Below are 27,862 nucleotides of genomic sequence, written 5' to 3' on the forward strand. Positions count from 1 at the left end.
CAACAAAATCACACAAAAATAATCAATGGAAATCCAATTTATCAACCCATGGAGGTCTGGATTTGGAGTCACACTCAAAATTAAAGTGGAAAACCACACTACAGGCTGATCCAACTTTGATGTAATGTCCTTAGAACAAGTCAAAATGAGGCTCAGTAGTGTGTGTGGCCTCCACGTGCCTGTCTGACCTCCCTACAACGCCTGGGCATGCTCCTGATGAGGTGGCGGATGGTCTCCTGAGGGATCTCCTCCCAGACCTGGACTAAAGCATCCGCCAACTCCTGGACAGTCTATGGTGCAACGTAGCGTTGGTGGATGGAGCGAGACATGATGTCCCAGATGTGCTCAATTGGATTCAGGTCTGGGGAACGGGCGGGCCAGTCCATAGCATCAATGCCTTCCTCTTGCAGGAACTGCTGACACACTCCAGCCACATGAGGTCTAGCATTGTCTTGCATTAGAAGGAACCCAGGGCCAACCGCACCAGTATATGGTCTCACAAGGGGTCTGAGGATCTCATCTCGGTACCTAATGGCAGTCAGGCTACCTCTGGCGAGCACATGAAGGGCACGTGCGGCCCCCCAAAGAAATGCCACCCCACACCATGACTGACCCACCGCCAAACCGGTCATGCTGGAGGATGTTGCAGGCAGCAGAACGTTCTCCACGGCGTCTCCAGACTCTGTCACGTCTGTCACGTGCTCAGTGTGAACCTGCTTTCATCTGTGAAGAGCACAGGGCGCCAGTGGCGAATTTGCCAATCTTGGTGTTCTCTGGCAAATGCCAAACGTCCTGCACGGTGTTGGGCTGTAAGCACAACCCCCACCTGTGGAAGTCGGGCCCTCATACCACCCTCATGGAGTCTGTTTCTGACCGTTTGACCAGACACATGCACATTTGTGGCCTGCTGGAGGTCATTTTGCAGGGCTCTGGCAATGCTTCTCCTGCTCCTCCTTGCACAAAGACGGCGATAGCGGTCCTGCTGCTGGGTTGTTGCCCTCCTACGGCCTCCTCCACATCTCCTGATGTACTGGCCTGTCTCCTGGTAGCGCCTCCATGCTCTGGACACTATGCTGACAGACACAGCAAACCTTCTTGCCACAGCTCGCATTGATGTTCCATCCTGGATGAGCTGCACTACCTGAGCCACTTGTGTGAGTTGTAGACTCCGTCTCATGTTACCACTAGAGTGAAAGCACCGCCAGCATTCAAAAGTGACCAAAACATCAGCCAGGAAGCATAGGAACTGAGAAGTGGTCTGTGGTCCCCACCTGCAGAACCACTCCTTTATTGGGGGTGTCTTGCTAATTGCCTATAATTTCCACCTGTTGTCTATTCCATTTGCACAACAGCATGTGAAATTTATTGTCAATCAGTGTTGCTTCCTAAGTGGACAGTTTGATTTCACAGAAGTGTGATTGACTTGGAGTTACATTGTGTTGTTTAAGTGTTCCCTTTATTTTTTTGAGCAGTGTATGTCAGGTTGGATGGGGAGCGTCACTGCACAGGTATTTTCAAGTCTCTCCAGAGATGTTCGATCAGGTTCAAGTCCGGGCTCTAGCTGGGCCACTCAAGGACATTCAGAGATTTATCCCGAAGCCACTCCTGCGTTGTCTTGGCTGTGTGCTTTGGGTCGTTGTCCTCTTGAAAGGTGAACCTTCGTCTGAGGTCCTGAGTGCTCTGGAGCAGATTTTCATCAAGGATCTCTCTGTACTTTGCTCCATTCATCTTTCCCTCTGTCCTGACTAGTGTCCCAGTCCCTGCCGCTGAAAAACATCCCCACTTCATGATGCTGCCACCACCATGCTTCATCGTAGGGATGATATTGGCCAGGTGATGAGCGGTGCCTGTTTTTATCTAGACGTGACGCTTGGCATTCAGGCCAAAGAGTTCAATTTTGGTTTCATCAGACCGAAGAATCTTGATTCTCATGGTCTGAGAGTCCTTTAGGTGCCTTTTGGCAAATCCCCAAGCGGGCTGTCATGTGCCTTTTACTGAGGAGTGGCTTCCGTCTGGCTACTCTACAATAAAGGCCTGATTGGTGGAGTGCTGCAGAGACGATTGTCCTTCTGGAAGGTTCTCCCATCTCCACAGAGGAACTCTGGAGCTCTGTCAGAGTGACCATCGGATTCTTGGTCACCTCCCTGACCAAGGCCTCAACGGACAATTCCTTTGACCTCTTGGCTTGGTTTTTGCTCTGACATGCACTGTCAACTGTGGGACCTTATATAGACAGGTGTGTGCCTTTCCAAATCATGTCCATTCAATTGAATTTACCACAGGTGGACTCTACAATTCTACAATAAAGTTGTAGAAACATCTCAAGGATGATTCATGGAAACAGGATGCACCTGAGCTCAATTTCGAGTCTCATAGCAAAGGGTCTGAATACTTATGTAAATAAGGTATTTTTGTTCATAATTTTTTTATAAATTTGCTAACATTTCTAAAAACCTGTTTTCACTTTGTCATTATGGGGTATTGTGTGTAGATTGACGAGGGCAAACTTTTATTTAATCCATTTTAGAATATGACTGTAACGTAACAAAATGTGGAAAAAGTGACATTTTACAAATAGATATTTTAAATGTCACATTACCCAAATGAAACAGATATTATTGTATCATCATTCACTCAAAACACTTATAAATTGTTTTAGAATGATATATTGTGAGGTAAAAAATAAGCTTGATGATGCACTTTGGCTGCTCTACGGGTGGTCGGGATCACCCATAGATGTGCAAAGGTTTTTAAGAGCCACTTTACTAACAAAGGCTCTGGGAAACACCTCAGCTACTAAAGATACATTTTAAGATGGTTCTAATGATGATCTTAACACTACGAAGGCACTGGGAAACAAGGCCAAGATCTAAAAGTGTCTGTGCCTTATTTCCTTGACTTCATAAAAAAGAGATACAGCAAGATCTTTCATCTTTAAAGAGCTTGTATCTTTACTTTTCTTAAACACAGTTTTTCATTAATGTTGTGTTTCAAAGGGTCAGCGTTGGACTTTCTCTCCTCATTTAATTAACCATTTAGATAGTTTGATTTAGTTACTCACTTCTACTCCTTGTTATCTTGCTATCCTATATAGCAGTGGTTCCCAAACTTTTTATAGTCCCGTACCCCTTCAAACATTCAACCTCCAGCTGCGTACCCCCTCTAGCACCAAGGTCAGCCCACTCTCAAATGTTGTTCTTTGCCATCATTGTAAGCCTGCCACACACACACACTATACGATACATTTATTAAAAATAAGAATGAGTGTGAGTTTTTGTCACAACCCGGCTCGTGGAGGTGGAAGTGACAAAGAGCTCTTATAGGACCAGGGCACAAATAATAATATAATAATAATCAATAATTTTGCTCTTTATTTAGCCATCTTACATATAAACCTTATTTGTTGATCAAAAATTGTGAATAACTCACCACAGGTTAATGAGAAGGGTGTGCTTGAAAGGATGCACATAGCTCTGCAATGTTGGGCTGTATTGGAGAGAGTCTCAGTCTTAAATCATTTTTCACACATAGTCTGTGCCTGTATTTCGTTTTCATGCTAGCGAGGGCTGAGAATCCACTCTCACATAGGTACGTGGTTACAAAGGGCATCAGTGTCTTAACAGCATCAGTGTCTTAACAGTGCTTCGCTATATCACATTTGACATTGTCCGTAAGCTTGAGTTCGTTTGCACACCAAAAAAATCATACAATGATGGAAAGACCTGTGTGTTGTCCTTGTTAATGCAGACAGAAAAGAGCTCCAACAACTTAATCATAGCCTCAATTTTGTCCTACACATTGAATATAGTTTTGGAGAGTCCCTGTAATCCTAGATTCCGATCATTCAGGCGAGAAAAAACATCACCCATATAGGCCAGTTGTGTGAGAAACTCTTCATGCAAGTGGTAAGACAAGTGAAAATTATGGTTAGTAAGCTCTTCTCTCAATTAAAAAAGATTTGTCAATACTTTGCCCCTTGATAACCAGCACATTTCTGTATGTTGTAAAAGTGTTACATGGTCGCTGCCCATATCATTGAATAATGCAGAAAATACACAAGAGTTCAGGGGCCTTGCTTTAACAAAGTTAACCATTTTCACTGTAGTGTCCAAAACATCTTTCAAGCTGTCAGGCATTCCCTTGGCAGCAAGAGCCTCTTGGTGGATGCTGCAGTGTACCCAAATGATGTCAGAAGCAATTGCTTGCATGTGCATTACCCCTCCAGTATGTCTCCCTGTCATGGCTTTTGCGCCATCAGTACAGATACCAACACATCTTGACCACCAAAGTCCATTTGTCACAAAGCTGTCCAGTACTTAAATATCCTCTCATATTGTCCTGGTTTCCAGTGGCTTGCAGAAGAGGATTTCTTACATAATTGACCCACCATTAACATAATGGACATATACCAGGAGGTGTGCCAGGCCCGCCACGTCTGTTGACTCATCCAGCTGTAACGCATATAAATCACTGGCTTGTATGCGAAGCAGTAATTGTTTCAAAACATCTCCTGCCATGTCACTGATGCGTCGTGAAACAGTGTTGTTTGATGAAGGCATTGTCTGGATAGTTTTTTGGGCCTTTGCCCCCAGCATTGTCCCAGCCATATCCACAGCAGCATGAAGAATGAAGTCATCCACAATAGTATGGGGTTTGCCTGTTCTGAATGTTAATTATCTGAACAGGCTACCTGTATTTGACATTGTGTTGTTATTTCGCTGAACACTATAGGGTTTAATTTTATTTTGGGAGGTGAAACGAGGCTACTGAGGCGAGTGTCAGGTGCGTCGTAAAAAGTGGACCAAGGCGCAGCGGGTATCGTGCTCATCTTCCTTATTTTATTTGGTTAAACGTGAGCACTTAACAAAAATAACAAACAATGAAACAGTTCTATAAGGCTTACCAGCTATACAGAAAATAACTACCCACAAACACAGTGACAAAAACCCCCTACTTAAATATGGCCTCCAATTAGAAGCAACGAAGAACAGCTGCTTCCAATTGAAGGCCAAACCAAACCTGAACATAGAAATAGACTAAATAGACATTCAAACATAGAAATAGACAACATAGAACATTACCCAAAAACCCAAGACACATAAATCAAACACATCCCTGCCACGTCCTGACCATACTATAATAACAAAATGACCCCTTTACTGGTCAGGACGTGACAGTACCCCCCCCCCCCCCCCCAAAGGTGCAGACCCCGAACGCACCTTAACCAAAAGACCCCAACAATAACCCACAACAAAAAACTAAAAAACTAAAGGGAGGGTGGCCACCGTCACTGACGGTTCCTGTGCAAACACCCTTCCCCAAACTCCCCCCTATGGAGGTGGCTCTGGTTCTGGCCCTGGCGGGCGACTCTGGCAGCGCCGGACTGGCGGGCAGGTGCTCATAGCAGGCACTGGCTGTACCGGGTTATGGAGGTGCACTAGAGGGTGAGTGCGGGGAACAGGAACAGGACGTACTAATGGTAGAGTGCTCACAGCAGGCACTGGCTGTACCGGGTTATGGAGGCACACTGGAGGGTGAGTGCGGGGAGCAGGAACAGAACGTACTGGACTGGGCTGGCGCACTAGAGGCCTGATGCGTGGGGCTGCCTTTGGAGGCGCCAGACTAGTGATACGCACCTCAGGGCTAGTGCGAGGAGCAGGAACAGGACGTACTGGACTGGGCAGGCACACTAAAGGCCTGGTGCGTGGGGCTGGCTTTGGAGGCTCCAGACTAGGGACGCGCACCACAGGGCTAGTGCGAGGAGCAGGAACAGGACGTACTGGACTGGGCAGGCGCACTAAAGGCCTGGTGCGTTGGGCTGGCTTTGGAGGCGCCAGACTGGTGACACGCACCTCAAGGCTAGTGCGAGGAGCAGGAACAGGGTAAAATGGACCCTGGAGACTCACTGGAGGTCTGGAGTGTACAGCCTGCACAACCCTTCCTGGCTGAGTGCTCCATATAGCTTTAATGCTTCTGGGCAATATAGTGCGCATTTCCGCATAGCTCGGTGCTTTCTTGATCCGTCGCTCCCTGTAATAAGCACGGGGAGTTGGCTCAGGTCGGGGATGCCTCCTGGTCTCCTCTAGCTCCCTTAGTTTGGCCTCCCAGAATTGTCGTTCATCACTCCAAGTCCATCCCTCTCCCTGGTGCTCCAATCCCCGCTGCTTGGTCCTGGTTTGGTGGGTAGTTCTGTCAGGTGCGTCGTAAAAAGTGGACCAAGGCGCAGCGGGTATCGTGCTCATCTTCCTTATTTTATTTAGATAAACATTAACACTTAACAAAAATAACAAACAATGACGAAACAGTTCTATAAGGCTTACCAGCTATACAGAAAAGAACTACCCACAAACACAGTGACAAAAACCTCCTACTTAAATATGACCGCCAATTAGAAGCAACGAAGAACAGCTGCTTCCAATTGAAGGCCAAACCAAACCTGAACATAGAAATACACTAAATAGACATTCAAACATAGAAATAGACAACATAGAACATTACCCAAAAACCCAAGACACATAAATCAAACACATCCCTGCCACGTCCTGACCATACTATAATAACAAAATGACCCCTTTACTGGTCAGGATGTGCCAGCGAGAAAAAAAATCTCACCCAAATGTATAGCCCCGTTGGACAATATAAATGTACTGTTTGAAAATGTGAAGAAAAAACTATTCAAAAAATGTGAATCACATTTCTTTCGGGCGTACCCCCGACGGCATTGTGGTACGCGTTCCCCGGTTTGGTAATACCTGCTATTTAGCAACAGAAATAAGAGGAAAGTTTTGTTAGTTTTACTGAAGAATGTGTATGTTTTTTATGAGTGTATTTTACTTTTCATGTCATTTTGTGTATAATAACATGTATTTTTATGTGTACAGTGGTTCCTCCTTTAAAAGTTGCGTCATTCTGTGGCACACCTTGCGGGCTGCTGCAGCATTCTGTGGCACGTTGTGTAGTTTAACGTGTATATTGTATTTTGATGTGTATTGTTATCTGTAGCGATTTTAGCATGTAAATCATGGTGGGGCAAACTCAACCAATTTTTTTTAGATGCATGCCAGCAAAGTCGCTATGCAACAAAACACTAAACAATACGTTGATTGCACTAAAATGGTGACCAACGGTGCCCACAAACTGTTAGGGCCTACATAAAGCTGTCCTGACGCGGGGCTTTCCTTTCAGCACCATGGAGTGAATCCTTACCACCGCTACACCTGGCTATCAGCAGGGCCTCATCTGGCAGCGAAACAGTTCATTCAGCTGCATTTACCTCCTTTTTAAAAAATAATATCTGATATGGCTGACTTGCTTAAACAAATATGGTTTCTACTGACTCCTTGTGGATTTGTGTAAGTCGAGAAGAATTACACATTTTGAATTTTGAACCATGCGCAAACAGTAAATTCATAATGTTTGTTCTTATATCATTAACACTTACGTGGTAGGCCTATTTGTTCAGCTTTGAAAATGGACAGACAGAAATTCAGATGTTCAGATAAATTCAGCAAGATGTCGAGGCCTTAACTTTACTCTTCTTTAAGTTACCACAGAGAGAGAGAGAGAGAGAGAGAGAGAGAGAGAGAGAGAGAGAGAGAGAGAGAGGGAGAGTTAGCCTACCAATTGAAGTATTTTAGGCCTATGTGGTCTAAAAGGGATGGAAAATGTAATCACGAGCATCCACTTTTATAGACAAAATTCCAATGCACTGACAACGCATTTCGCAGACAAAACAACCCTTGCAATATCAACTGGAATTACATGGGTCTATTACTGAACCTTTTGTAGAAAAAAAATATTAGAATGGTAAGAGACTTTCACTGGCAAACATGGTTATGGACCCAACAACATTATATAGTATCCCCTCCTCATGAAGAAAAGCACATGAGCTAATTGTAATACAATATTCTCAAAAATTATGAATAAGATACTAATGAGATAGACCTTGAGACACATGGGCTATTAACAGCTTACTACACAACATACTCTTAGTATTACTTTCTTAGCTACAGTATACAGTGAGGGAAAAAAGTATTTGATCCCCTGCTGATTTTGTACGTTTGCCCACTGACAAAGAAATTATCAGTCTATAATTTTAATGGTAGGTGTATTTGAACAGTGAGAGACGGAATAACAACAAAAAAATCCAGAAAAACGCATGTCAAAAATGTTATAAATTGATTTGCATTTTAATGAGGGAAATAAGTATTTGACCCCCTCTCAATCAGAAAGATTTCTGGGCTCCCAGGTGTCTTTTATACAGGTAACGAGCTGAGATTAGGGGCACACTCTTAAAGGGAGTGCTCCTAATCTCAGATTGTTACCTGTACAAAAGACACCTGTCCACAGAAGCAATCAATCAATCAGATTCCAAACTCTCCACCATGGCCAAGACCAAAGAGCTCTCCAAGGATGTCAGGGACAAGATTTTAGATCTATAGAAGGCTGGAATGGGCTACAAGACTATCGCCAAGCAGCTTGGTGAGGTGACGACAGTTGGTGCGATTTTTCGCAAATGGAAGAAACACAAAAGAACTGTCAATCTCCTCTCGGCCTGGGGCTCCATGCAAGATCTCACCTCGTGGAGTTGCAATGATCATGAGAACGGTGAGGAATCAGCCCAGAACTACACGGGAGGATCTTGTCAATGATCTCAAGGCAGCTGGGACCATAGTCACCAAGAAAACAATTGGTAACACACTTTGCCATGAAGGACTGAAATCCTGCAGCGCCCACAAGGTCCCCCTGCTCAAGAAAGCACATATACATGCCCGTCTGAAGTTTGCCAATGAACATCTGAATGATTCAGAGGACAACTGGGTGAAAGTGTTGTGGTCAGATGAGACCAAAATGGAGCTCTTTGGCATCAACTCAACTCGCCGTGTTTGGAGGAGGAGGAATGCTGCCTATGACCCCAAGAATACCATCCCCACCGTCAAACATGGAGGTGGAAACGTTATGCTTTGGGGTTGTTTTTCTGCTAAGGGGACAGGACAACTTCACCGCATCAAAGGGACGATGGACGGGGCCATGTACCGTCAAATCTTGGGTGAGAACCTCCTTCCCTCAGCCCGGGCATTGAAAATGGGTCGTGGATGGGTATTCCAGCATGACAATGACCCAAAACACACGGCCAAGGCAACAAAGGAGTGGCTCAAGAAGAAGCACATTAAGGTCCTGGAGTGGCCTAGCCAGTCTCCAGACCTTAATCCCATAGAAAATCTGTGGAGGGAGCTGAAGGTTCGAGTTGCCAAACGCCAGCCTCGAAACCTTAACCTCATACATCTAGACGTTCCGCTAGCGGAACACCTGCTCCCATATCCAATGATAGGCGTGGCGCGAATGACAAATTCCTCAAAAATACAAAAACATATGACTATTTCACAGCATTTTAAAGACAAGACTCTCCTTTATCTAACCACACTGTCCGATTTCAAAAAGGCTTTACAGCGAAAGCAAAACATTAGATTGTCAGCAGAGTACCAAGCCAGAAATAATCAGACACCCATTTTTCAAGCTAGCATATAATGTCACAAAAACCCAGAAGACAGCTAAATGCAGCACTAACCTTTGATGATCTTCATCAGATGACACACCTAGGACATTATGTTATACAATACATGCATGTTTTGTTCAATCAAGTTCATATTTATATCAAAAAACGGCTTTTTACATTAGCATGTGACGTTCAGAACTAGCATACCCCCCCGCAAACTTCCGGGGAATTTGCTAACAATTTACTAAATTACTCACGATAAACGTTCACAAAAAGCATAATAATTATTTTAAGAATTATAGATACAGAACTCCTCTATGCACTCGATATGTCCGATTTTAAAATAGCTTTTTGGTGAAAGCACATTTTGCAATATTCTAAGTACATAGCCCAGCCATCACGGGCTAGCTATTTAGACACCCGGCAAGTTTAGCCTTCACCAAAATCAGATTTACTATTATAAAAGTTTGATTACCTTTTGTTGTCTTCGTCAGAATGCACTCCCAGGACTGCTACTTCAATAACAAATGTTGGTTTGGTCCAAAATAATCCATCGTTATATCCGAATAGCGGCGTTTTGTTCGTGCGTCCCAGACACTATCTGAAATGGTAAATCAGGGTCGTGCGCATGGCGCAATTCGTGACAAAAAAATTCTAAATATTCCATTACCGTACTTCGAAGCATGTCAACCGCTGTTTAAAATCAATTTTTATGCAATTTATCTCGTAAAAAAGCGATAATATTCCGACCGGGAATCTCCTTTTCGGCAAACAGAGGAAAAATCACAAAGACGGGGGCGGCCAGGGCACGTGCCTAAGCCCACAGTCCCTTGATCGGCCACTTGAGAAAGGCGATAATGTGTTTCAGCCTGGGGCTGGGATGACGACATTCAGGTTTTTTCCGGGCTCTGAGCGCCCATGGAAGACGTAGGAAGTGTCACGTTAGAGCAGAGATCCTTTGTAAAAGATAGAGATGGCAAAGAAGTTCAAGAAATGGTCAGACAGGCCACTTCCTGTAAAGGAATCTCTCAGGTTTTGACCTGCCATTTGAGTTCTGTTATACTCACAGACACCATTCAAACAGTTTTAGAAACTTTGGAGTGTTTTCTATCCAAAGCCAATAATTATATGCATATTCTAGTTACTGGGCAGGAGTAGTAACCAGATTAAATCGGGTACGTTTTTTATCCAGCCGTGAAAATACTGCCCCCTAGCCATAACAGGTTAATGACTTGGAGAAGATCTGCAAAGAGGAGTGGGACAAAATCCCTCTTGAGGTGTGTGCAAACCTGGTGGCCAACTACAAGAAACGTCTGACCCCTGTGATTGCCAACAAGGGTTTTGCCACCAAGTACTAAGTCAAGTTTTGCAGAGGGGTCAAATACTTATTTCCCTCATTAAAATGCAAATCAATTTATAACATTTTTGACATGCGTTTTTCTGGATTTTTTTGTTGTTATTCTGTCTCTCACTGTTCAAATAAACTTACCATTAAAATTATAGACTGATCATTTCTTTGTCAGTGGGCAAACATACAAAATCAGCAGGGGATCAAATACTTTCTTTCTTTACACTACCTGCCTGAATGCATAATGCCTACTGTAAAGTTTGGTGGAGGAGGAATAATGGTGTGGGGGTGTTTTTCATGGTTCGGGTTAGGCCCCTTAGCTCCAGTGAAGGGAAATCTTAATGCTACAGCATGTAATGACGTTCTGTGCTTCCAAGTTTGTGGCAACAGTTTGGGGAAGGCCCTTTCCTGTTTCAGAATGACAATGCCCCCATGCACAAAGCGAGGTCCATACAGAAATGGTTTGTCGAGATCGGTGTGGAAGAACTTGACTGGCCTGCACAGAGCCCTGATCTCAACCCCATTGAACACCTTTGGGATGAATAGGAATGCATGCTGCAAGCCAGGCCTAATCGCCCAACATCAGTGGCCGACCTCAGTAATGCTCGTGTAGCTGAATGGAAGCAAGTCCCCGCCACAATGTTCCAAATTCTAGTGAAAACCTTCCCAGAAGAGTGGAGGCTGTTATCAAGCAGCAAAGAGGGGACCAGCTCCATATGGCGCGGGTTGCGCGGCGGTCCTTCTTGTGGGCAACCTTTGTCATCAAAGTCTGGCATTCTCCTGACATATGATGCGTTCAAGACAACTGGGAAATCGAAGAAAAAAAGCGAGGTCAATTCCTGACGTCAGTGAACTTCAGTCGAGCTCTAGAAAGAGACCCGAGTTGCCGACTTCAAATTCCGAGTTGGATGACCGTTCAAAACTTATTTTCCCTGTCGAAGCTCGTTTTTTTCAGTTTCCAGTTGAAAGCACTGAAGTCTGAGATTTTCCAATTCCGAGTTTCCAGTTGTTTTGAACGCAGCAGAAGTCATACTGGATTGACAGCATGGCCAATTCTACCTTTTCTGGCCCATGGTGTTGCGTGTGAATGTTTATCCTTTTATGCTTGTACAAGAGACCCTTTCAGACAGATGTTTTAAATCCCTAAACCCAGACCTGGACCACACACCCTCTCCACCGAATAGCAGGCAGGGGAAGCAAAATAGTGATTGCTTTGCGACGCTTGCAGTTAGCCACTGATTCCTTCCAAACCACTCATTGTTGAATTTGTGATTTTCCGACTTGTTGTGTAATGTTTACGTCCAATGGCCAAGGAGCACCCATACATTTTATCTATAATTGCTCTACACAGGACAAGGATTGAAAAGGATTTGCCAGTAGATTGTCGACGGGATTCATTATGACTACTTGACTAGCTAGCTAGCTTGCTAGTTAAGATTTTGAAAGTATGATGTTTACATGATCAGTCCAATCAAAGCTATGGTAGATATAACCTGATTTGACATCATTTTATCTGTGGCCAATGACCTTGAGTCTCCTTGGATGGGTACTTTTTATGTAAATCTATGGCAGCACCCAAGGGGGCTTGAACTGCCTAGCTCTCCCTGTAGATTCTGTGGCGACGTAGTGTCCTCATGAGCGGCAGAACACTGAGCCAATCACGGTGCAACTAGAGAAGATTACCAATGCCTATGCTCTGTATATTCACAGTCTGCCTTTCCACCAGAAAGCACTGAGCTAGGCTGAAACACCTGCATTTTGGAGCTGCCTTACTGAAGAAAGAGACCATGTTTGTATGTGGCTTTATTAACTCAAGGATATTTGTATTATTATTGTTTGCAAACTGATATGTGATGCGAATTAATGACAAAATAAAAACAGGCCAATTGCTATTAGATTTTTTTTGCTTAACAGGTGGGGCTCAATGACAGGGCCCTGAATGACAGGTTGCCACTGATTGTTGTGCTAAACAGGGCTCACCTGGAAAAGAGACATTGGTCTCAGCATTGACTCAAATAAAATCAAATTGTATTTGTCACATGCGTCGAATACAACAGGTGTAGGTATACCTTACAGTGAAATGCTTTCTTACAAGCCTTTAACCAACAATGCAGTTTTAAGAAAATATCCCCCCAAAAGTAAGAGATAAGAATAACAAATAGTAAAGAGCAGCAGTAAACAGCAATAGCGGGGCTATATACAGGGGGTACCAGTACAGAGTCAATGTGCGGGGGCACCGGTGTCGAGGTAATTGAGGTAATATGTACATGTAGGCGGGGGGGCAATGCAAATAGTCTGGGTAGCCATTTGATTAGCTATTTGGGAGTCTTATGGCTTGGGGGTAGAAGCTGTTTAGAAGCCTCTTGGACCTAGACTTGGCACTCCGGTACCGCTTGCCGTGCAGTAGCAGAGAGAACAGTCTATGACTAGGGTGACTGGAGTTGTTGACACCGCCTTGTATCGAGGTCCTGAATGGCAGGAAGCTTGACACCAGTGATGTACTGGGCCATACACACTACCCTCTGTAGTGTCTTGTGGTCGGAGGCCGAGCAGTTGCCATACCAGGCAGTGATGTAACCCGTCAGGATGCTCTCGATGGTGCAGCTGTGGAACCTTTTGAGGATCTGAGGACCCATGCCAAATCTTTTGTCTTGGTGTGCTTGGACCATGTTAGTTTGTTGGTGATGTGGACGCCAAGGAAGTTGAAGGTCTCAACCTGCTCCACTACAGCCCCGTCGATGAGAATGGGGGCGTGCTCGGTCCTCCTTTTCCTGTAGTCCACAATCATCTCCTTTGTCTTGATCAGGTTAAGGTAGAGGTTGTTGTCCTTGCACCACACGGTCAGGTCTCTGATCTCCTCCCTATAGACTGTCTCATCGTTGTCGGTGATCAGGCCTACCACTGTTGTGTCATCGGCAAACGTAATGATGGTGTTGGAGTTATGAGTGAACAGGGAGTACAGGAGGGGACTGAGCACACACCCCTGAGGGGCCCCCGTGTTGAGGATCAGCATGGCGGATGTGTTGTTACCTACCCTTACCACCTGGGGGCCGCCTGTCTGAAAGTCCAGGATCCAGTTTGAGAGGGAGGTGTTTAGTCCCAGGGTCCTTAGCTTAGTGATGAGCTTTGAGGGCACGATGGTGTTGAACACTGAGCTGTAGTCAATGAATAACATTCTCACATATGTGTTCCTTTTGTCCAGGTGTGAAAGGGCAGTGTGGAGTGCAATAGAGATTGCATAATCTGTGGATCTGTTGGTGTGGTATGCAAATTGGAGTGGGTCTAGGGATTCTGGGATAGTGGTGTTGATGTGAGCCATGACCAGCCTTTTAAAGTATTTCATGGCTACAGACGTGAGTGCCAGGGGTTGGTAGTCATTTAGGCAGGTTACCTTAGTGTTCTTGGGCACAGGGACTATGGTGGTCTGCTTGAAACATGTTGGTATTACAGACTCAGACTGGGAGAGGTAGAAAATGTCAGTGAAGACACTTAACAGTTGGTCAGTGCATCAAAATAAAAGTTAAACCATGTAGAGCTAGCTATTAATGGATATGTAGAGTGATCTGCAGACTTGGAATCAAAATCCTCACAACATACAGTGTGTCATTCCATTTAAACTGTGACTCACCCATAAAGTATAATGGAAGGCAAATTACAGGGTAAAGAGAAGCAATTAGGCAGCCTGTATTTTTCAACGGCTAATGGCCTGAATGAATGCCTCTTCATTGTGCCTTTTTTGAATTATTAGCAGATATGACTTTCCTGTTGCTTAAAGGCCCAATGCAACCTTGTTTATATCAATATCAAATACTTTCTGTGAAACAGTTAAGTAGCTTACTGATTTCCATTAAAATGGGCAAGAATCACTTTTAACACAAAAAAATATTTTTCAAGTAAGAATTTTTTTAGGACTGTCTGTTAGCAGAGCAGTTTGGATGTCTCTTTGTTAGTGGTCTATTAACCAATTTACTGAATGTTGATGTCACCATGGAAAGCTGAAACTCCCACCCATGCAAACATCCTGATTAGAAGATCGTGTGTAGATTGTAACTGTCAGGAAATAGCACTGATCAAATGTTTTCACACTTTGACACTTTAAGTTTCATCAGCTGTTGTACAATATGATACAAAACAAAGGAAATTAGATTTTTGACTGCACTGGGCCTTTAAATGTTCTTGTTAATCATATCTATAATTGAAGGTTAGGGTAAATGGTCTCATCTTTCTATGAAGAAAGTGTTCAAGTTAAAATGTACAGTGATGTCTATTGAATACCACAAATGTAAAGTCTGGATTCAATCAAACATGCAGACTGGGAATTATGGAACTGTGGGAGGGATCACATACAGTTATTTTGTGTACTTAATACAAAATAATGAATGCATCATAAAGGTAGCCTAAGTTCAATATAACAATTAAACCCTCCATAATTCTTTCAAATACATCATTATCTTTGTGACCTGTTGAGTTAGTTCTCCATAAATGTATGAAGACAATACCCACAGTCAATTATAAAATAAAATTGGCTAGTTTGATAAAATCAGTGACTCTGAAAGTTAATGAAATATCAAATATGTTTGTTTCAGGCAATCTCTGAGCAAGCGTTCTGGGAGTGGGTGAGGGAGAAAAGAAATACAATTTGCAAAACAAGAGAGGCCATTCTTTCTTTCCCCTAGGCAAGGTTCATGGCAGGGTTATTATAAAAGTACTCCATTTCTCATAGATATTCCACGTCAGTAGCATAGTAATTTAGCATCTTGAAAAGAAGAATGGAATGTCCAAGCTTTGTTCTTCATCAACACTTTTTTATTCATATGTCAATGTGATGATCTCTAATATTTGACCTTGCATGTCTTTGAAATATTCACATAAGAAACAAAACAGATGGCTTGGAGCAAGGTTATAGCAATAAAGGACATACCGTAAATAACATGCTTTTTATGAAACATGTTTTAGGAACCTTTGTAAAGCAGGGTTGCTTTGAATCTCAGGTTGTGGCTGCCCTGCCTCTGACTGAATGAATTTCATCATAAAATGAACAAATTAAAGATGCATTTGGATACGGAGGGCAAGCCAAGGTCAAAGAAACAATCCCGCAGGCTCTGTTCATTCATTGCTAGGCACACACTCTTAATCTGGTGATGTAACAAGTTTCTGCAAAATTGAAAGAGTGCAAGATCTTTTCTCTCATCTCTGTGAAGGACTACAATGAACCCATTTTCAATCAACAGACAATAAGTCATTTGATTGCTAGGGAATGTAATGATTTAGTGCTGTGCTGAGGGGGATGATTATAATGTTTATGTTTGTGTTTTATTTTGCCAGAGAAGAGCTGATGATCTCCTCATCGTTTGACAGTCTGGAGGTTTTACTGGATTCGTTTGGCCCGGTGCGTGACTGCTCAAAGGACAACGGTGGTTGTAGCCGAAACTTCCGCTGCATCTCTGACCGCAAGCTTGATTCCAGTGGATGTGTGGTGAGTGAGTCACTGTACTGCCTGGGGATGGTCCTCCTCTCAGAACCGCCTTTCTTTATTTCTGCTTAGCGGCCATGAAATGAACCAAGCACGTTTTAATACATTCAACATCTGCCTATGGTTCCTACTTCCTATTAAAAAGGTGTGCTCCAATTGTTTGTTAGTGTATCACTCTTCTTTGCAACACATTATTTGTCACCTGATCCGAAAGCTCAGGCTGTCAAGCGAGTTAATTTCTGTTCAAGTACTGCAATACACTCAAGACATTAGTTTAAGGTGTACTTGGGTAGGTACTGTTTGTGATCCAGCATTTCTGATCAGATTACTTTCTCAGATGACTCCCTCTAACATTTGATTGAAAGAGAAACTTTTCGAAAGTATAAAATATTACTCAAATGCTAATCATTTCTTGATTTACATTTTCCCAATATTCTGCCAATATATATATTTATATATTTTTTATTTGACCCCTTTTTCTCCCCAATTTTATGGTAACCAATTGGTAGTTACAGTCTTGTCTCATCGCTGCAACTCCCGTACGGACTCGGGAGAAACAACGGTCGAGAGCCGTGCGTCCTCCGAAACACAACCCAACCAAGCCGCACTGCTTCGTGACACAATGCCCACTTAACCCGGAAGCCAGCCGCACCAATGTGTGGGAGGAAACACCGTACAGCTGGCGACTGTGTCAGCGTGCACTGCTCCTAGCCCGCCACAGGAGTCGCTGAACGAGAATAGTTTGCAGATTATGGGGAAATTATCAGACCAAAGGTGATGACACAACAGTTCACCTGACACAAGACTGAATCCAAACATTACACTGTTTATTTTATGTGCATTTTAAATTTACTGTACATTTCACTGCATTTGTTGATAGCAAAATCTGAAAATATGCTGGGTACATTCAGTTACATGATAAGAATATTCCTGGTAAATATGGGGTAGTTGCAACATAAGACTAAGAAATTGCAAGGGTTTGAGTGAGAGGACTAACTGGTGTATCTAAGTGACCACACGCCTCGCCTAGTTCCTAAGTAATTTCAATGCACTTTTATGACTCAAAGAAGAGTCTCCAACGATAAGGTCGTTTTTTGAGCTCTTCTTGCTGTGCCGTTGAGGAATTGGAGCAAGCACACTTGTTATTTTGTTTGGAACACAACCCTGCAATCACACAATTACTGTTGTTTTTTACACAATCTAATAACAGTCCATTATAAATTGCAATCTAGGTCAGGTGGACATCATTTGGGCATCTATTGCCAACATGACTAGCAAAGTTATAACACGATATTACAGTGTTAGGCATTCACAATGCAATTCAGGGAAACAGATCATCATTTTGGTGCGCATAGAAAGGAGTCGTTCAGGTGCGTGTGCCACGGTGAATTCTCTTTACAACAGACAAACAGGCTCATTCTGTTCAGAACAACCCAGGGTTTGACGCCATGTCATCTTGTAACTGTACATCAAACATAGTGATCATAAACATTGACACTGTATATGACATGGGTTTTATGAAATGGAGTGCACATTGTGAAGTGCACATTTGGCTTACTTGTATGACATCAAATTGGTATTTATTATAATCCTCAACGTCTCATCTTTCAAAATATGAGACGGCATTTCCCTCACTCATTTGCAAAAGTTGCCCAATTAGCGGGAGGTTTCAGGGCAACTTCTTGTCGCGCGAGGTGCTCAATTTCAGAATGGCTGTCAGTCAAAATCCATACAGTGCTGTGAAGGACAGAGACAGATCTCTGACGTAGTATGTTGCTGTATAGCCACTACAATCCAATTTAGGCATTTATCAGTGCCCAAATCTGCCATTTTCAACCCGTATATGGGTATGAGTAAAAACGGCTACTGCATGATATCAGAATGAATGTGGTGCATGAGTAGGATTGGCTTTCAGATTAACAATGCCAGAGCTAAGGCACATTTTCAGTTCCAAATGTCTGCACTGTATTGATAATATCACATTTGCGTTACTTTTCAAAACTTGCTGTCAAAATCCATTGGTTATAAGAATGGTCAGAATTGTCTCAAAACATTTGTTTGACATGGCTACCAAGACCAATCCCATTCTCAAACTCAGCAGTGGGCTGTATGAAATGTCTAAACCAGTTTTGACCAAGATGTTTGTGCAGGAAACTATATGTCACGCTTGAATGTTAATTATATATGAGCAGACACAATTATTTTAATCAACAACAAACATTCATAATTGTATCTGTCACAGTTACAATTGCAATTTGAGCACAGAGGCCATACTTGGATATCAATGTAGTGTTCCTTCATAGCCTGGGGTCCCTAGCATAATCTGAAAATACATCCATTTCCTGCACCATTGCAATTAAGGTTCCTGGTTGTTAGGCCTGACTTGGCTTGCTGTTAATTCAGAAAAACATGCATATAAAATCACCTCATTTGTATCTTTAGGTCTTGTTAATGCCACAAACCTGCTGCACAACAAAATTGTATTTCCTTGCCAAGCAGTTAGATTACGCAAACAATTTATTGCCCGTTTGAGAGCATTTGCCTTCTGTCCTAATGGTGCTGGTGGTCAGACCTTGGTGAATGTAGCTGTCACAGAGTTCACAACCAACAGCCTGTGCACTCACTGACATTGCACTCTATACGGTAGAGATGCACAAGACTTTTGACCTATCAGTGGTTTCCAGTATCTAAAAGTCATGACTAAATATATAGATTTCTGACAAAATATTGAATAGGTTTGACTTTTAAACACAGCGGAGAGTATTGCAATATCAGAGGTCAAACAAGAGATCAAAGACTTATGCGATGGAAATAATTCTTATATAGAATTGAATGATGACAGGAGCTCTGTTGAGCTCTGAAGTAGACAGCAGTTTTAAACAAGCCAAGCTTTATGAAATAGCGACTGTAGACCTTTTCCCCCAGTTTATGCAACTGCAAAATACATTCAATCATCAAATCATTTTTATTTGTTTTCTAAGTAATGAAACAAAAGCCCTCGTCTTTTTAGCAACCGATAATAATAGATATCCATCATGTTGGTATTTATTTCTAAACATTTACTAGTATACCTCATGCTGTTTTGGCAGAACCGTTTCAATTATTGTGATATAGATTATTTTTTGTCTCACCCAGACCAACCGGAAGCTCTGGATTTATGGTTTATGGTAATTTAAGGTTTAATATGGACATGCCATTCATAAACACATTTACAAGCTTTAAATCATGGGTAACATGCACTGAAATCCGCAATAAGGAATTCATCTTTGCCTTTTTTTTATGTCCTACTAGTTCTTACTAAGCATCCGCTCTTGTTACAGCAAGATATCCAGGATGCTGCCATCTGTTGCATAGATATCTTGGTGTTTTGTAATTACCTTGTGACGAGTTATATACATTATACTTTCGTCCGTCTAATCATACTGGTAACTGTCTGGGACTCAGACCCCGATTCCACTTATAAATTAACACCTTGTCTGAGTCCATGCTGCCAGTCTCGTCGTGTTTAATATCTCTCCTAGCATGAGCCGACGCCTCCTGACCCCCTCTGTCTGGCTGATGTATGGCACTCCTGGGGAGAGAGGGTGCAGTCGTTTGGAAGTAAAGTCTAATAATCACCAAATGATTATGTGATTAATTAGCTCTTGTCTCCTCCTGCTAGAACAGGAGAAACGTGAGACTGTCTGTCCAGCCTGCCTGCCACCAGAACAAATTGGGCCCTGTCCAAACAAAGCGTGTCAGCCTGTGGTGTGAGATGTGTACCTACAGAGGAGACCTTAGTATTTACATGATTCAGACATTAGGACTGCTATCACACACTTACAGACTCCCTGCACTGAGTATGACCAGGGTGTAAAAGTTCCCCAATGTCTCAATTTGACTCTGTAATTGTTATATGGACACTCATCCTTTAAATTTGATATTCCATGGGTGAAGACAATTTATCACGTGGCTTCAGGACTACTGACCTGCACTTCTACTGAACTTCATCAATGTTGTCAAATGTACATTTTAAAAATGAGGTGTGCAGTTTGGGAGTCATATGTACTTTCCCCCCCAGAGAAATATATAGATATTCCTCACATTTAACACAATGCTCAATTGTGCCAAGCACCTTAACATGCTTAACGTGCTTCACATGTGTTGCTAGTTGATGCACTTTGTCACGTTGACATAGCAGATGTATATCGACCTAGTCCACATTCAGATGAATTCGTTCTGTCTTGGATCACATTTTGGGCACTAAGCGGTTCTGAGCTGAGTCGATACTTGGCTGAGGTATTCTATGAGCATACTCCTAAAGAGGAGCGGGTGGTCAGCAGCCTGCCACTACTGATGTTTTCCTCTAAGGATCACTGGGTGGATTTAAGGTACTCCATCCTCTTTGGGAAAAATCTGATGTACAGCCGCAGCCGTGGACAGATGCCAGAGCATGTTAATGCACCACTGTAAAGCTACCTCTGAAATATGACCTTTTCACACTTGCTAGGACCGTGGTAGATGTTAGTAAAAAATATTTACAATCAAACCCCCCCCCCAAGAAATTGGTTCAGATTTTGGTTCTGACATTGTTAAAAAGGTAAGAACTGGTAACTACTGTAGTGGTGTCAATATGTTTGATTTAGAGGAGAGCGTTATAGAATCTCTGTACACTTGTTACAAAGTTTGCAACAATTCAAATTATATTCCCAAGGGGCTATTATATCATTGCACTCTGGATAATTTTGTAACTCTACCTGATATGCCTTGATAACCTCAATGATGACATTTGAATCCAAATCTATCTTCCTTGCCAGTGTAGAAAACTCTGCTGGCTGGATAAGGTTTCAATCTCTATTGTCCACTTTCTCCAATCTGCCTATTTGCCGAATTTGGAAATAGCATAGCTTATCCAACTTTCTATGTACAGTAGCAATACCACATGGCTGATTCCCATAAGCTGGAAGTAAGCAGGAGGAATGTATCTCCATTAGAAAATAAGATTAAAAGGCAAAGTGGTTCAAGGGTTTTTCTAATTCAGCCTAAATACAAAAGCTTCACAAGCCTGTACAGTGCTATCATATACAGTACTGTCTCGTTTCCTTAAAGGGATACTTCCTTTTTCTACTTCCCCAGAGTGAGATGAACACGTGGATACCATTTTTATGTCTCTGCGTGCAGTTTGAAGGAAGTTGCTAACTAGCGTTAACGTAATTGCTATCTAGTGTTACCACAATGACTGGAAGTCTATGGTAACTGCGAGAATGCTAGTAGATACCATAGACTTCCAGTCATTGCACTAATGCTAGTTAACATTGGCTCACAAAACGACCTCTTACTTCCTTCATACTGGATGCAGAGATGTAACCGATGTGAAATGGCTAGTTAGATAGCGGTGGTGCGCGCTAATAGCGTTTCAATCAGTGACGTCACTTGCTCTGAGACTTGAAGTAGGGTTTCCCCTTGTGTTGCAAGGGCCGTGGCTTTTGTGGCGCGATGGGTAACGTTGCTTCGTGGGTGTCAGTTGTTGATGTGTGCAAGGGTCCCTGGTTCGAGCCCAGGTTGGGGCGAAGAGGGGGACGGAACCTACACTGTTACATTGATGCTGTTGACCCGGATCATTGGTTGCTGCGGAAAAAGGAGGAGGTCAAAGGGGGGGTGAGTGTAACCGATGTGAAATGGCTAGTTAGTTAGCGGTGGTGCGCGCTAATAGCGTTTCAATCAGTGACGTCACTTGCTCTGAGACTTGAAGTAGGGTTTCCCCTTGCGTTGTAAGGGCCGCGGCTTTTGTGGCGCGATGGGTAACGATGCTTCGTGGGGTGTCAGTTGTTGATGTGTGCAAGGGTCCCTGGTTCGAGCCCAGGTTGGGGCAAAGAGAGGGACAGAACCTACACTGTTACAGAGACATAAAATGGTATCCACGAGTTCATTTGACTCTGGAGAAGTAGAAAAAGGCTTCATTGCCCGTTAAACTGCCGGTAAAGGATGTTGTTTATTTTGTGGTGAAACATGAGTTTGTTATTTGACCAAGCAACACAAAAAAAGAGAGCGAATAAAAATTAAAAAATCTAAAATGAAAGAATAATTTTTCTTGACATTATCTAATGTTTCTACCATGGAGGGATGGATCTTTTTACACTTTTGCCATTTGTCACATTATCTGAAGGATTTTACATCGTATGATTAACTCAATCATGCATTGTCAATTTCTAAAATGTTCTTAAAGTGGAACACTTAATATTTGCATTGTTATCAATAGATAACTTACTGTATGAAAAATCCTCAAACAGTATAAGGCAAGCACGTCTTTAATGATCACCATTCTTTGGACATTGGGGAAATGCTCCTGAGTTGTCGTATTTCTGCATGTCATTGAACGGAGGCCTATTACAGCAATCAATAAGGAGAGACGTGGGGTTCACAAGCAAGAACTATCGATACATTAATTCCTCTCTGACATCCCTTTGACACCCAACACACTTCCCCATTGCCATCGATTGCAAAGAGGCCCAGTGATTTAAGGAGTCTCTGCTACAGATGAGTTAGGAGATTCAATGTACCATGATCTTTACATTACAGGTGATAAATCAGTTGTCATAGTGCTCATAGCCCTGCAACAAATCAATAACAATGAGTCCAGGGAGAGGCGAAGTATTCCTGTTACTACATGTGCCTCACTGGCCATTGATACTTTATCAACTACCACGTCTATTAGCCCAATGGTTAAACAATTGCGTAAGAGGGCCAACCAGACCTCTTGGTATAACAACGTATGTGTTAGGCTTCAAAAAGCAATGTACTGTACTGTACCTGTCCTCTACACTGTTGTCAGTGGTGGGATGGGTCATCATGATCTAGGAAGGGATTTAACCCTCGCACAGGTTGTAGACAATACGGCTTTTAAAGGTCATTTTGCATGTCGTACAGAGCTGACATGCAGTGTTACCATGAATCAGATCCTCGCGAACACTGAAACATTGCCGTTAAAAGCCTAATTGTTGACAGACTGCAGTCGGATTGAATCCCAGCCCTAGTGTATGTATGAAATGGGGGGGGAGCATAAACCACAATCTGAAATCTTACATAAATACAGATAACTCCACAAGGCCTGATGTAGGAGAATTGTGGATTTTCAGTGCAGCTGTCTGACACAACTGATGAAGTTACAATTCATATTTAATGTTTTTCCCTTCATCCCTATGGTGAAAAAAAAATATTTATTTCATGGCTGTTAATTTCCTCATCACCCCTTGGTTATGAGTCTCATGCTAGGTTATCATGTAGTATGTATGATCCATCCACATAGAGCTTCGCTTCAAACATAGCCTACCGCAAGTCTGTAAAATCTTTACGTCTGAATATATTGGTCATAATCAAATAATTTGTGACTTGGTGTTAGGTCCAAACTCTTTCTCATACGATCCTGTAAAAACAAAAGCAACAGGTTAAATTCCCTACAGGGTTACTCTTTCAACCTGTCTAACACAGACTAGTGTTAGGATGTCATGATGCCAGGGTCGATGGGCACTGGAGGCTTTGAAGAGGAAATAAATAAATATATTGTCGCTTATGCTTCCTTATTGCTTGAAGGCAAACATAGCTTTTTTCTCTTTTCTCCAGGCAGGGATGCCTTGTTAAGTATCATCCCATCAAAGTCCCCTTTGAAGGAATGGCTTACAGAGAACATCATGTGAATTTGGGTTCACAGGCCTCTGAAAAAATGCTTTGGGAGGCACAGGGGAGTCTTTGTAACTATGGATGCAGGTGTGGAGTTGTAGAAGTTCTGCAGGCCTCTGTGAATTTATGCTACCTTTGTGCCTCATATATCTTGGTTAGCAGCACGTCCTTTGTGGTGTGAAAGAGTTTACAGAATGTTATTTGGGAAAATGTAATCAAAGCCTTTACCTTGGTTTTTCCAAAAGTTCTCTAATTTTGCTTTTCCCCCTTTTCTATAATTCGTACACACACATGGGATCTGGATGTTTCTGATCTCTACTTATTTCTGTGTGAACTAAAATCAGATCACATCTCATATTATTTTGATTCATCTGTAGCCCTATTGTTTTTGACAATCTGTGACATCCTTTATCCTTTATTCCCACTACTTGTAGTGCCCTCCGGGACTGAGCCCTATGAAGGATGGCACAGGCTGCTACGACCACCACATTGGCATTGATTGCTCTGATGGCTTCAACGGAGGCTGTGAACAACTGTGCCTCCAGCAGCTCGCCCCCCTGGAGGACGACCCCACCCTCTACAACATACAGATGTTCTGCGGGTGAGAGAACACCACAGGACTTGGATTTGTTCCAAATGGCAACCTATTCTCTTCATAGTACACTAGTTTTGACCAGGTCCCATACTGTGCCATCCCTATGGGCCCATGGCCTTGTCTCTGTGGCACTGAGCTGACATTGCATGACACTGAACTGTCATATCCTAAAGTGTATAAAAGGATTGAATTGTACATGGTAGAACATTTAAACAATGCCATGAAATTACTAGTATGTCCTTCTTTTTCACCTCAGTAGATTCCTGGTGATTGTCAGGCATTGTCATGACATAGATTTAGTAGGAAAAGAAAGTGCAGCAGTAAGTATTTTAAATGTCAGCTGTGCAGTGCGTTAGTCACTCAGAGTGAGTTGTCTCTTCCCCTTGGAGAGGTTGTCTCTTAAAACAGAAGGATCTTTTGACCTCTATTTTAGTCTGTGTCAAGTCTTCTCCTGACTACTAAAGTCTTTATGATTGTAGGTGGCAAACATGTCATTTTCTATCATATGACACATGATAATATGACAGAGAAAGTGAACCAGTTTATACAGTATGCCATGTGCATTAGGACTGCATTAAGACATATCTAACCCTCTTTAATAACACTTTCCTGTGGAAAGAACAATGCCATCATGAAGAAAGCTTCTTTCAGTTTAATCCCTGGCCGTTTTTCGTATTGCCTTTTGATACATTTTACAGAGCTCGCTAGACACTGGGATGTCAAAATGTCATAAATATGAAGAGTCTTGAGAAAACTCACACTGTTTGAATTATTTCCTTTTTGAAAAATGAAATGTGGGGTTTGTGTTCACTGAATTGATTTAATAGCACAATAGAACAAACATAGAATTGATCAGCACACTAGATTCGTGAGGCCTATTTTGTGTATCCCCTTGAACTCTGTCATAAAGAGGTGCACTTCTGAGTAACTAGTGAACCATGAACACAAGTAAAATAAAGAAATAATCCTCATAGCTAGCTAAAGTGATGTTTACATAATGTTAAGATGGAATTTCATGCACTCTTCAATCAGTGACAAAGTAACTTATTCAATCAAATCCAGTAGAAGTAAAAAACAACCTAGTTTTTATCCCAGTATTGACTTCAATTCAAACAGAATTTGGTTTAAACCCTGAATATGACTATATGTATCAGAAGCTACATGTTTAATCTAGATTAAACAATCTAATTTAATATAATGTAAGAACACATTAAACGCTCAGCTCACACTGCTACCATTGTTTTTTTCTGGTTGCCGTTGTAGCTGTATTGAGGATTACAAGAGAGGTCAAGATGGTCGTTCTTGCCAGCCCTTGTCTGAAGCCTGTACTGAGGGACTGGACTGTGGGGAGACAGCTGACATCCCAGCCAACCAAACCTTTTTCGGGGACCTCTTCTATGGCTACAACAACCATACCAAGGAAATCATCTCTGGTCAGATCCTCAAAGCTACCTTCAGGTATTGTATGAGTTGTGTCATGGGTTTTATCTCAAGTATAAAATAGGTTAAGGGATAATCAACAAGAGGCTATGTGTTCTATGGAAAATAATAAACGATGTGGAAGGTGTGTTCCACGACGCGCTAGCCGAGTGGAACTTACCTTCCACTGAGTTGCATTCTTTTCCGGAGAACTTTTGAGCCACGAGTTGATTATCCCTTATATACAATGGCTATAATTTAACACATTGCTGCTAGAAATGTGCTCATTTGCCACTAGAAATGTGTTCGACATCCACTGAAGTAGCTAGCTAGTTTACTAGAAAGCGACTGTAGTTGCAAAGGTAACCAAACAAACAGACTTGCTAGCTTAGCTAACCAAACCATCAGTCCTAGCTTGCTGTTATGAAAATTGAATTTAACAATGCCAATAATGTTTCCAATTCGACTTTTGCTTTCAAAAGCAGCTCAAACATAGAACATGTAAGAATGAACTATAGCCATTGATTTCTACCTTGCAAATATACCATGTGTTATAGGGAAATAATGCACGACCTCGAATGCCCATCAAGCCAATCAGAAACAACTATTCAACAATGCCATGGTATAAGAATGATTAATGATTGATTCATAGTTGCTTAACTGGTCCACCGGTGGAGGAAATGCATTTATGGATTTTATTTTACATGTAGAGATGTATAGTAGACTAAAGCAAGGTGAGCGATTAATGAACTCAGAAGATTAAATATGTATGGCATATTTCAAATGTACTCTTCCCTCCACAATGAAAATGATCATAATGATACCACATTTCATGTCAATATAAATACAGTGTATCCTGGGAATGAGGATCTAAAGATATGCTTGCAGTATCTAACAAAATGCACAGCAGTCCCTGTTTTGATGTTTGTGAATTAGTTCTGTGGCAGCATGCTTTGAAGGCTGCTTAATTACCATCGTCCACTCACGATGCTTCCTTTCCGCTGAAGTCAGGAAGTCAGAAGGTCACGGAAATAATCTGCGGACCTGAAATTTAATTTGGGTGCACATGGATCCCGCAGCCGGAGGCAGTTCATCCACTTACAATATGTCACATGAGTGCTAGAGGAAGGTGAACGAGGGAAAGTTAATATCATCAAGTAGCTAAATCTCAAATGCTCTGATCTCCTCATTTTGAAAGCACTGGGAGAGACAGCCAGGGTTTCAGACAGACTTTGAAAAGCACCAAATGCTCCTGTGCAGAGTGCAGGCAGACACAGCACTGGAGAAAGCCTCTTTGGGGAGCCATAGTTAATGCAAACCCTAATTATACAAGATGGCAAAAAGTGAATTAAAAGTGACCAGGAGCCAGTTTGGTGTAATGGACCTTAATTGGAGCAGATAAAACTTTGAATGTGCAATGAACAAAGGGTCTGCACTGGTGGGTTCATTAAGCCTCACAAGAATGCCATACTGATGTGAAAATTAATTGGAAACTAAAGGAAATAGTCAACTTTGATACATAGGAGGAATAGTGCTGGGATGTAAATATTACTGCTGATGTAGCAGTGCAGGGAATTTCAAATTTAATCTAGAAAAGTATGAATGAACAGTCTCTCAATTAGAAAAAAATGCTAATGTTACAGATTTGGATTATTTCAAAGGAGAAAATGGCCAAACCAACTTCAAAATGTATATTGCCTTGAAGTATAGTCTTTACATTATATAGGTAAATCAAATGTAACACTATAAATAAAATGTTGGCCATTTACTGACACCCCATGGAAAGGAATAAGTTATTGTGGGACTCATGGATGGTTTACAAAGAGAGTCACCATGAGAGACGTTATCAAAGTCTTTCCTGGAAAAAAGTAGAGA

General features: G+C 42.3%; 1 protein-coding gene across 7 annotated transcripts in view; it reads left to right on the forward strand.

Annotated features, from left to right (window-relative positions):
• The window catches only part of LOC100380755 (astrotactin-1), a 305,222-nt gene that overhangs the window by 132,881 nt on the left and 144,479 nt on the right, over positions 1 to 27,862 (forward strand). For all 7 annotated transcript variants that reach the window (XM_014140032.2, XM_014140031.2, XM_014140036.2 and 4 more), the window contains 3 exons: positions 16,170 to 16,320; positions 24,408 to 24,574; positions 25,832 to 26,026. In XM_014140032.2, coding sequence (XP_013995507.1) covers positions 16,170 to 16,320; positions 24,408 to 24,574; positions 25,832 to 26,026 — 513 coding nt within the window. The remainder of the gene's footprint in view (positions 1 to 16,169; positions 16,321 to 24,407; positions 24,575 to 25,831; positions 26,027 to 27,862) is intronic.

Source organism: Salmo salar, chromosome ssa14, assembly GCF_905237065.1.
Source record: "Salmo salar chromosome ssa14, Ssal_v3.1, whole genome shotgun sequence".
Taxonomy (NCBI): Eukaryota; Metazoa; Chordata; class Actinopteri; order Salmoniformes; family Salmonidae; genus Salmo; species Salmo salar.